We start from the raw sequence: 12,103 nt of genomic DNA on the forward strand, positions 1-12,103 counted from the left end.
TCATAGGATGACAACTTCCTTTCTTCCAGAGAGCGCGGAATTTCATTTTTTTTGCGATGTCAGTGAGAGCCGTCAAGCTACCTGACTAGCTGGATACATCTCTGTGGGCTGAACGATTAAAAAGACAATGGATAGATACGTACTAGTAGTTAGTTTAAATCTAAAGGAACAACGCAGCCAAGTAGTGAATTGCTTTTCAGGTGAGTAAAGATTCAAATATCTTCTGTTTACCTTACCTCAAGTGCTACAGTAAGCTATCATTAATTAGCTGTCGTAGCTAAGAATTATTAGCAATGTCTCATGCGAACGCTAGCTATCATAACATTCTGGTAACTGCATATCAGTGATTTGCAGTTGGATACATGCTTGTAAGCAGTCAATTAAGATAGTACATTTAGTAGCATTGGTAAGTTTAGTAGCGTCTGAAAACAGGGGCTTAGTCAATGCTTGCTTGCAACGACTATCCGCTTTAGTTGCACAACATTGCAGCACTTTCCCCACATTATTTTAACTTATGGATAAACGTGCTTGCTTATTTTAGCAGTGCCCGAATTCGGGGAACATTTATGACGCAAAGAGGGATTTCCCACCTCGAAAACAGCTGCAAACAAGATGCAGTAACCGTGTTAAGCTGGTTATTGAACTTTTCACTTTTATGTTGCTTAAATATGTAAATTATCTGACTGTTCTACTGACAAGTGTGATCTTTATAAAAAATATTTGGTGGTAAATCCTGCGTTTATGTCATTAGTATTTCTTGGCTTTGGACACAGATGAAGTACAGCACGCTTAACCATACATTAAAAGTAACCTGAGGGAATGAGAAAATTCTGAACAGTTTTGTGACATTAATGGGAAAATACTATCGCACAACAAACTGGGGATAATTAACTATATCTTCTGACATGTATTATTCAGTTTATTGGTTGATTGTTGAACCAAGTAACCACAGAAACACATTGCATGCAATTACCCATTTTAGGTAAGTATCCTGTATCAAGCTCGAATAACGACCTGCCACTAATGACTATGGTTCTGGGCCCTGTTTCACGAAGCAGGATTACTGAGTTAGCTGGATAACTGCACTGAGTAAATCCTGAAACCCTCCCAAATCTGGAACATGGACTAAAGTAAAAAGAGCTCTTCCGGGGTTTTACTCTGTGCAGCGATCCATCAAACTCAGTAATCCTGCTTTGTGAAATATTCCCCTGGACATCAATTTATCTTGACGCAAAATGTCAGCATGCATCACTATTTAAATCCCCCTGGGGTCAACGTTGGATTGTCATGATCATCTGAGTAATTATTGAGTTACTGATCAATTGTAGCAATTACATCGGGTAATACACCGGGTGAGAGGAACGAATGTCAAATGTATGGAATATCAGACACAAAACAATGTCTTTGAGTGGCCATTTGCAACATTGTAGGAACGTTCCTGTCATCTATCCCATATGCTTACTTAGTGGTAATTGATGTATATTACTTGGGAGGGGCAATGTGATAAATGACTGACAAGAAGGCTCCATACACCTCTTGTTGATGGATGACTGAATTGTAGTGCAAAAAACTGCCCTAGATAACTGGTGTCTCTAACTGTAGTAAAGCAGAGCATAGTTAGAAAACTGGGTAAATAGCACTCTTGACCGCCGTCTTGGTGCAGCAGCCGCGGTAATGTGGGCATTGTATTGGGCGGTGGTGGTGAAGAAGGAGCTGAGTCAAAAGGCAAAGCTCTCCATTTTTTCAGTCAATTTTCGTCCCTACTGTCACGGTCACGAGCTATGGGTAGTGACCAAAAGAGTGAGATCGCGAATACAAGGGGCTGAAATGGGGTTCCTTCGTAGGGTGGCAGGGCTTACTCTCCTTGACAGGGTGAGGAGCTCAGTTGTCTGGGAGGGCCTCAAAGTACAGCCGCTGCTCCTTCGCATTGAAAGGAGTCAGTTCAGGTGGTTCGGGCATCTGACAAGGATGCTTCCTGGGTGCCTCCTTCTGGAGGTGTTCTGGAAGGAGACCCAGGGGCAGACCTAGGACATACTGGAGGGATAATAACCACTGGCTGGCCTGGGTTCGCCTTGGGATCCACCAGGATGAGTTGGCGGAAATCACTGGAGAGAGGGATGTCTGAACTGCTCTGCTTGCCCCGTTGCCATCGTGACCCTGACTTGAATCAAGCAGTTGCAAAATGGATGGATACATTTAGCATGTTTTTGTTGTTGGGAATTCAAGAAGGGCAGCATTTTTTGCTTGTGGCTGTAAACATTTTAGGCAGGTTATTATTATGCTGCTTCTTTTGGAAAGTAGCAAAATAATGTTCTCATGAAATTCTGGTTACAGCTTGTTGGATTATTAGTCACCCATCCATCCATTATCTATACCCACTTATCCCAGGCAGGGTCACACAGGAATACACCCTGGACAGGCCGCCAATCTATTGCAGGGCACACACCACTAATTTAGAGTCTCCAGTTAGCCTACCTGCATGTCTTTGGACTGTGGGAAGAAACCGGAGTACCCGGAGGATACCTACACAAACACGGGGAGAACATGCAAACTCCTTCACGGAAAGGTCCAGGTTGGATTCGAACCCGGGAATTATTATGAAAAAGTTAAAAGTATTTGTTCATCCCAATTTAAACTATAAATACGTTTATTTAAATTAAAAGTATTTAAGTTCAAATTGGGAGCCTGCTGCAAAATGTAATGCTACAGTAATGTAATAAGCATTCCATTAAATGATTTAAATTAGAATTTGTGTAATTTCACTTCACTTACAAAGTTATGAACATCTTTGAGTTCTGAATAACCCCATTTCTGATGGGTTCATGTTTGAGGTTGTTCTGTAGTTGGGGCTAAGGCTGGATCAGCTACACACACACACACACACACACATAGGTGTGAGCAATCCTGTGCAAATCTCAAATCTGCCAGCTGTGGATTCTGAGACTGCAACCAAAAATAAGTACGACCTCTACAGTCAGTCGTGTTTTGCTGTCCACTTTTTGTTATTTATATTCTTGCCTTGAACCATACAGATCCAGCACTTACATAATTTGCGGGAGTGAACCCATGTGAAGGAGAGTTTGTAGTAGAGGCTAGCATGGCATTGGTGTAGTACTGACATGCTAGCTAGTTAGGAACATTTTCTGTGTCCACTGTTAGCGGTGGACACAGAAAATGAAATAGTTGAGGTTGGTAGAGATCTGACAAAGCAACCTGCTCCCATAGCAGCGATAGTGTCTGGTCACTAGCACTAGTGCTGCCCAGGTAATATTTAAAAAATATGGTTATATATAGTGGCTGATCATTTAGATTTTCACAATGCAAATCTTTACAATACCAATCACAAGTTTGGAGTTTTGAAAACACAGTAATTACAATGACAATGTTCGCTAGGCTAGAAAACATTCTCTTGTTTATACACATTCCGATTTGAGAGATGCCCTCTTATTTACACTTGTCTGAATACAGATATGACCCTGCTAGCTGGAATTAGCTGCTACGCGACTGTGATGATATGAGGCTTTATGCCTTATGCAGGGTTACAGGTAGCTAACCATGTAGGTGAGTATGATTTTGGTTTATTTGATGTATTTGTTTTCATTTCAACTCAGGACTGGAAAGAGCCAAGCAGATATACGGCTCTCTCAAAGACATCACCATTTCCAACTCGACAACCAAGGGCTCTCCATTTCCGCGTAAGTGTTCCCTAGAGAGTTTGTTGGCGGTAGTTATTTATAAAACTAAGCATGTCTAAATAAATGGCTAACAGATTCAGCCTTATTTGTTTCTGTTTTTCCAAACCTAAATCCAGCTGTAGTGTGATAAACCAGAGTTACCTGTGGTAGTGTGCTTTACAGAAAGTGCCCTCATTCAGAACATCTGCAGTGACCTCTCTCTGTTCATCCGCCAGCCTGCTCTCTTGCTGGGACCCCTGTGTCACAGAGATGGTACTTTGCCATTCAAGCCAGCCGTGGGTCCTCACAGGTAAGCTGAGTGTGCGGACAATTTAGTATTTTGCGATGGTTTGATCCTGTTTTTAATTATAAGTCAAGATTCAGTGCAATAGGGGTAGCTCATGCATCATTACAATGAAACGCAGTGTACTGCCTTTACTACACTGAAGCTCAATGTACTGCCATTACTACACTGAGGCACAGTGTACTGGCATCACTACAATGAAACAGTGTACCTGCATTACTAAACTGAAACACAGTGTACCAGTATTACTACAATGAAACAGAGTACCGGCATTACTAAACTGAAACACAGTGTATCGGCATTAGCCTACTACAATGAAACACAGTGTACCGGCATTACTAAACTGAAACACAGTGTACCAGCATCACTACACTGAAACCCAGTGTACCAGCATTACTACACTGAAACACAGAGTACTGGCATTACTACACTGAAACACAGAGTACCGGCATTACTACACTGAAACCCAGTGTACCAGCATCACTACACTGAAACACAGTGTACCAGCATTACTACACTGAAACACAGAGTACCGGCATTACTACACTGAAACACAGAGTACTGGCATTACTACACTGAAACACAGTACTGGCATTACTACGCTGAAACACAGTGTACCAGCATTACTACACTGAAACAATGTACCAGCATTACCACACTGAAACACAGTGTACCAGCATCACTACACTGAAACACAGTGTACCAGCATTACTACAATGAAACACAGTGTACCAGCATCACTACACTGAAACACAGAGTACCGGCATTACTACACTGAAACACAGTGTACCAGCATCACTGCTAAATAACCATACAGCCCCCTGAGTCATTTTTTTACACACTTTTTGGTTTGCCTGGCATGCTATGTCATGTCGTGTTGATGAAACATCATCTTATTACACACAAAATGGCAGGGCCTTCACTGCAGGTCATTGGTTAGTTTGTGTGGCAGAGAGACTACAGGTGATAACTGGTGATATTCTTCAGGTAGGGGAACTCTCAGTCCTCTGGTTTCAGGGCTGAAGTCTTCCACAGGGGCACCATGCCAAGCACAGCAGTGGTAGATATATATTTATGCGCATAAAGATCACATAAAAAGTGCAGCCGCTTTGGTGTGCTGATTAAGGGCTGTTTAAGGGCACATTAAGCACAAATGGTAGTCTGAATTTGTGCAGAGGATGTTGTCGGAGCAGCTAAATTGGTTTTGTGGAAGCATGAATTACTTCCGTCACTGTTCATATCTAAATGGAAAATATTTCTGTTACGCAGACATATTTCCAGTATCTCTGTGCCCAGTAACTGAAATGATTCATGCTTCCACGAAACTAATTAAGCTTTTTTATATATATATATATTTTGTAGGTAAAATATGCAAGAACTTAAATGTCTTATCAGTGATTCTCCAAAGTTCAAACAAACCACACAACTGTGAAAAAGGTTAAATAAAAATTTAATTTTTTTTTTTAAATGTTTGTAGTTCTGCAGCATAGAGTGGGAGGAGCTGGGGGCGGGGTCCCATAAGAGTGACAGCGAGGAGCCAGGAGCCTCAACCATGGAAGCATGCCACAGTGCATTAGACAATCTGGGTGAGGGGGAGGACCTGGAGGATGCTGGTTCACAAACAGAGTGAGTTCATCTTTTCATCTTCTCTGTCAAACAGCTCTGTGTACAGAACTTTCAATAATTTGAATAATGTAGGTTTTGAATTATTCACTGTCTTTGTCTTCAAACAAACTGGGTTATTTGATCAGTTGTATGCTCTCTTTGTAATATCTGGTCTGTACAGTGACCCACATTGCTTGGGTAACCTTAGTCTTGAGTCATCAATATCCATTTGTCTTCATAACTGTTTCTTACTGACAAAATCAGAGATGTTCTACACCAGCGGAAAACAACCCTGTTCCTGGTTCATCTTCCATCCTGTGGGTTTTCATTTCAACCCTAATTTGGCGTACCTGACAAGTAAATCAAAGTTGACTGAGATCTCTCGGTGTAGAAGGAAGTGTGCTTTGTTAGGGTTGAAATGAAAACCTAAAGGACAGTCGATCTGAAGGAGCAGGGTTGGCCACCACTGTTCTACACAAACTAGAGGGTCAGCTCCTGTATTCCGCCCCTCTTCTAATTCTACCAGATTTCTTGATAACCAAACGTTCCAGAGACGTCCACCTGCATAATGTCCTGCATGATGTCCAGTATAGCGAGCAGATTTGAGCTATTTAAGACAAATTCAGCCAGTATTTGGTAAGGTCTTAGACGCTGTGAAAAGTAATTTTGTGACGATCTGTTATTTTTCCTTTCTCCAGGCTGTATGAAGAGGCAGCTGAAGGCCTGCACCAGTTGTCTGATAAGCTTCCAGCCCCAGGTACCTTTGCTTGCTCAGCGCTGAATGCAGGCTGATACCAGACCAAAGGCCTCATGGTTCTAATCTCTAAACATTCACCTAAAAGTTTTGCAATCTTATTGGAAAATATTAATGTCCTACACTTTTCATATTTGTCGGTTTGTGTCACAGCTTTTTTTAATCAGTCTTGTTTTTTTTACAAGTTGGCATTGCTTTTTCTCTGTCCGCAGGAAGGGCTCTCCTAGATGTTATTTTATTGGCCGCGGATAAGGAAGCTCCCAGCCTGAAGGAGTTTCTCCCCGTCTTCGGCTCCCTGAAGCATATGCAAGTCTGGCATTCCGCTAAGATGACCATAGTCACAGAGGACAGTGCTGGGTAATGACTCAAAACTCTTGACTGGAAAACCGGTTAGCTTGGGAAGATTTTCACCGGTCCTTAACACAAAGAAGTTTCACCCTCCACCACAAGAGGGCAGACTGGGTTTGTTTATGAAGGCGCTGTGCTGTTTTCAGAAAGGTCCCAGCTGTTACCTGTACTTCCTTGGTTTAATTCTCAGGGAATATGCCTACCAAGAAATGTTTAAGGAAAACTATATTCACAAAGTAATGTGAATTTAAATAATTTGTCCATTGAATAATGTTGTTGGTAATATAACTGAACGTATTTGAAGTGCCCATTAAATGTAGCTGGTTCTGAGAGAAACTGTATTAATATGTTGCATTTTTAAATGAGAGTGTGACATTCGGGATTTCTGACCATGCTAATTCAGATCTGTCTGTCCTGCAGATGGCAGAAAGCAGCCTCGTACCTGTCAGCCATTACATGTGCCCCCGACAGACTTCTGAATTGCATCGACGACAAGGAATTCTGGAGGGGCGGCGTTCTTATTAAAGAGAAAAAGGTCATTTGTTCTAGGCTCCACTGATGCTTTTGTACATATTTATTATAATAGGTGGGAGGAATGTGTTTAGACTGCAATTATGTGTAGAATAGAAAATATTTATTTTCTACAGCTGCTGAAATTGATCACTACTGTATCCCCAACTTTTGGGAATACCTTATTGTATACTCTTAATTGAGCGCGCCAACTGGCTTCATAATGCCATGTTTAGGTGCTTCTGTGTCCCACTGATAAAGGAGTTCAGTACGTCAGCAGTGATATCAAATCAGTATTCTTTTATTTTAACGGGGTGTACATGACGAGGTGTACGGATGAAGAGGTTCACGGAATGAGTTGCGAGCTTCTAGACACTGAGATTGGTAGTTAATTTATTAGCCTGTAGACAGTCAGGTTTGTAGATATTTTATCATCTGAAAGATGGGAAGGTGATTTTTTATCGTCCGGAAGATAAGGCTTGTTGTTGTTTTATCATCTGAGAGACGGTAAGGTTTGTAGCTGTTTTATAGACTGTGAGCTTTGTACTTAATCACTTTGGCTGTTTGTAGGCTCGGCGTGATTCATCGTTGTGTTAGCGGCCCGCGGTTGTCGGGGCTTGCGTTTCATGAGCAGGCTGCGTGCGGCGAACGGGATGCGTTAATTACGCTGGCGGGGGGGGGGGCGGGCCTCGGAGACCGAGCGCGTGGGTCCGGGTCGACCGCGTGCGAGCGGGCGAGAAAGCGGGACCGCGCGTTCCTCTGAGCGAAGAGGAGCGCGCGGGGAACAGAGCCCCGGCCCGAACAAAGGGACGGAATTAAGAGCTGTTCATTCCCACCGAAGGCCGCGGGATGCCCCTAGTGAGGGTCACCAACCGCTTTTCACTGAGAGAGAGCGAGAGAATGAGATGGAGAGAGACGGAGAAAGACAGACATCCTGTTTTCAGGACTTGTCTATAGAGATTTCCCATGGTTGGAAAGGCAGTCCTTTCGTTTTTGAATGTTTTCGTAAATATTTGCAGCTGTATAGTAAAATTATATCCAGTTTTCCACTTTTTGCTCACCACAACTTTGTGTTCAGCCACTCTGTATTATTTTGGCGTGTTTTTAAAAAAAAAATTATTTCTCCTGTATCTTATTTTTACTATAAATTACATTCATGTTTTATTGGAGAGATCCAAAAACCCCACACTTTATTATTATTATTTTTATTTCCATTTTTACGCCAAAGGATATGGGGCTGTTATTTGGGTCTTTGATTTGGTTTTTATTCTATTACTCATCTGTACAAGGTGTAACTTTATTGAAGGGGAAGGCCAATCAGAAATGTAATGGATTTTTCATGAGGTGCGTTAACATCTGCAGTTTCAAAACAGTGGGAGGGGATGTGATTCGTTATGAAAGGAAACATAAAAAATATTGTGTTGTGTGCAAGCCTTTAAACTTTATTGTAATATTCAAAATGCTTACCAGACCTATTGTGTGCACTGCACTAATAACAGTATTCATGCAAGTAAAGGCATGTAATAACACATTGTACAAATATACATTTTATAATCGATGAGTCACAGAAAATATATTTACTCATTAGTGGGTGCATAACTATTGGGAACCAGTGGCTTACATGTATGGTACTAGACCCTCCATTTTATGGGGCAAACTGGATATCCTACCAGCTAGGAGAAAACTTTTGAAAATGAAAGTTACCTGGTTGACCAGTTTAGACTTTGGACTAGCAAGGGTGCATCAGATTCAGGTGTGTTTGTAGGTTGCTTCTTACATCTCTTTCCATTTAATTTTGGCTCTTGTATCTTTTCTCTCAGTTTCTAAACAATAAAATTATCACCGCTTACGTAAATCACACAAATGTTGATCACTGGAGCTTTTCTCAGAACTTTCTTTTTTAAAATTTACTTTTGCAACCTGCTTTTATCCCATGATTATAATTTTCCCCTGATGTGAGGTGTCCCTGTTTTCTTCCAAAGTTTCTCAGGGACCCAGCGTTCGTAGTGTGAAGCAGTGATTGTTATGACGTTATGAGTTTATTCCTCCTTTCTCTGTGGCTGCAGTTCGCCTCAGAGCTACGGTTCGGCGGGTTTTGCCTGAAGGACCAGCGCGGCGGCCCGAGGAGCGAGGCGCTGCCTGCCGAACCCTCCCCGAAGCACACGGACCACAAGCTGCTCTCCGAGGTGAGCCCCCCTCCGGTCTCGTCATCAGCTCCGGTTCTGGAGGGCCCTGCGCCGTGAGGCCCTGCGCTGTGGGGCCCTGCGCTGTGGGGCCCTGCGCCGTGAGGCCCTGCGCTGTGGGGCCCAGTCATTTCCCCCAGTTAAGCCTCGGTGAAGCCGGCTGTACGGTACCACACGCGGCGACTTTTAACTGGATGAAATGCAGCTCGCTCAACCGAGAGAGAGAGAGAGTCTGAGTGGGACTTGAAACTTGAACCCCCTGTCCCCCCCCCCCCAAACCTCAGCGTTTCATCATAACCAAGATGATGTCTTCATAAATACACTGACTGAACTTCACTCCCTATTTGAAGAGCCAGGAAATCTTAAGTTTTTTTTTTTTTTTTTTTTAAATACATAAAAGTTTTTTGAAATACGGCCTAGATCATTTTTAGTGCCTTGATTGTTGTCAGTGTGTAGCTCTTGGAAGATGTGCGGCTAGCTTCTCCCATTAGCAGAGTGCAGCTCGGTTGCATACGCAGTCATAAAAGTGTGAATCCGGAATGTTCTTATAATGAGTTTTCCACTGAAGATTAATCAGCAGAAGCTGCCGCAGCACCGCCATCTCAGATACGCTATATTAATCCCCACCACCTTCCATTCCCCCCCCCTCCTGGCTGTTTACCCACAATGAAGCCTCTTGATTAATAGCACCCCCATTTATGAGCATCATTATCTATTTTAGCTTTGTTTTAGCAATACTTTTTATCATAAAGAATGTAATTGTAGTAAAATGTAATTGTGTCCTTATCCCTCCGTTTATGGTTCTGGGACGAAGCGTTCCATCTGTTCCCCGCGGTGTTAGCGGGCCGCATCAGGGGCTGTGCTGCCGTGGCGTAACCCTGGCTGCCCCTCCCTCTCGCCAGCGTGCGAAATGGCAGACCGTTAAAGAGCTGATATTACGCACTGTCTCGTTAATGAGTGTCATGGTTCAGACTGGAGCTGCCCGCAGTGTCGAAAGAGCCAGGCCTACCATCGCTGTCCTGTCCTGTCAAAGGTTAATACTGCAATAATGCAACCGAAAACACTTCTGATGTTGATGAAACTGGTAAAAAAAAGTAGCTATTTTTTCAATATTAACTTGAATGGAATTTCCTAAAGAAATTAAATCTGTTAAAGTGGTGGGTTTAACACAGGCATAAGGACGGGCTGTTGTTGTGTCTAATACTCCTCTTTTTGTCTCTGTTTTTACAATTTAGCATTTTCACCCGGAGTTTAGATTGGGAGGAAAGGGTTGTTTTATTGGCACCTATAGATATAGAGTACTTAATATCTATTTTTATGTATAATCAACTTTAAATTAAAACCAAACCACCAGTGTTGAATGCACAACAATCTATGTTCTTCATACGCAACCTCCTTAGATGCGTGATTCATGTTACTCTGCTTTACCTTTACTTTGAAGTGCTGTTTAAAGTCTGTTCATTTGCATTTAGCTTTATAGGTTTAAATGAGGAAATGTGATTACATACATGAATTCTGAGGTAATTTTACCGTAGTAAAATATTCTTGTGCCGTTTGCATAATTTCCCAGTTGAAATGACCCAAGTCATTTGAGTATCAGTTACGATGGAACTCTTGAGCCCACAGGAGCAGGGGGAGGGACACACACACACACATATATACTCTTTAACCACAATCCTGGAGGCAGAAACTAGGCTAGGCTATACAAATTTCTAAAATCTGGGAGGGATGGGGGTTTTCGTGACCCCCTCTAATACTGAACCACACTGACTGAATCACGGAATCAGATCTGCTTGCATTAACATTAGCCTTTACAGTATTTCTATTTGAAGAGAAATTATTTCCTATTTTCCTACAAGAGGTAATTAAGCTGTTTTCTGAAAACCATCATGTTCATAATGGTGTGTATCCATTAGAAGGCTGAAAATATATTTGAGTGTTGACTAAGTGTCCACTCCAAATTTTAAAGTGCGTACCATTAGGAGGCAGAGCTACCTTTTCATGAGTTGTTTATCTTTTCATCCGTAAATGTTGCATTTGAGGGACACGATGAACCTAAAGAGACTGAGGGAGCGATTCGCGGTTTGTTTCTTTAAAATGTGTTTTAAATAGTATTTTTATTATAACATTAAAAATCCTTGTTGATGCTGTAAACACTTTCCCCCATTATCATCTTATTAACAAGTACCTTGGATCATTCTGCATCTTTTCCTGAAAGAACACTATTCCTCACTCCTAACACTCAGAACTATGTTTTTGTAAGCCCTGAGCACGTACGAAGAACAGAAAGCCAAGACAAGCGTTTTTCTGTACAAGCAAGCTCAGATACTCCCTTAAAAATGTGCTGTGCCACTTTGCGCATTGTGTGCCGCACATCCGAATGCTTGCCATGTTTTAGCGTTCAAACATTCACTGTCTTTATAAAGATGACTTCAGTTCAGCAGCCGTGTTGAACGATAAAGGCCGAGAGGTTTGTTCACCACCGAGTGGCCTCAGGTGCCTTTTAATTTGTATGGAAATGCTGTATAGGGAGATTTCAGCTGGCAGGAAACACTGAGCAGAAAAACAAGCTCTTAATCTATGCATGTCCGCTTACAGTGCGTTTAATTACTCGGCAGCCAAACACCGCAGGTGTGAAGGCACCCCATTGTTATTGGAGGGATTTTGTTTCTCGCCCGTGCGACTGTAAAATCCACATAGTTTATTAAAACCCGCCGTAAATGGC

General features: G+C 42.2%; 1 protein-coding gene across 1 annotated transcript in view; it reads left to right on the forward strand.

Annotated features, from left to right (window-relative positions):
• Positions 1-21: 21 nt before the first annotated feature.
• Positions 22-12,103, forward strand: part of mtbp (MDM2 binding protein) — a 34,603-nt gene continuing 22,521 nt past the window's right edge. The window contains exons 1-8 of the mRNA XM_035388293.1: positions 22-200; positions 3,612-3,695; positions 3,911-3,984; positions 5,456-5,604; positions 6,282-6,340; positions 6,550-6,694; positions 7,106-7,220; positions 9,262-9,381. Coding sequence (XP_035244184.1) covers positions 128-200; positions 3,612-3,695; positions 3,911-3,984; positions 5,456-5,604; positions 6,282-6,340; positions 6,550-6,694; positions 7,106-7,220; positions 9,262-9,381 — 819 coding nt within the window. The 5' untranslated portion in view covers positions 22-127. The remainder of the gene's footprint in view (positions 201-3,611; positions 3,696-3,910; positions 3,985-5,455; positions 5,605-6,281; positions 6,341-6,549; positions 6,695-7,105; positions 7,221-9,261; positions 9,382-12,103) is intronic.

Source organism: Anguilla anguilla, chromosome 1 (genome assembly GCF_013347855.1).
Source record: "Anguilla anguilla isolate fAngAng1 chromosome 1, fAngAng1.pri, whole genome shotgun sequence".
Lineage (NCBI taxonomy): Eukaryota > Metazoa > Chordata > Actinopteri > Anguilliformes > Anguillidae > Anguilla > Anguilla anguilla.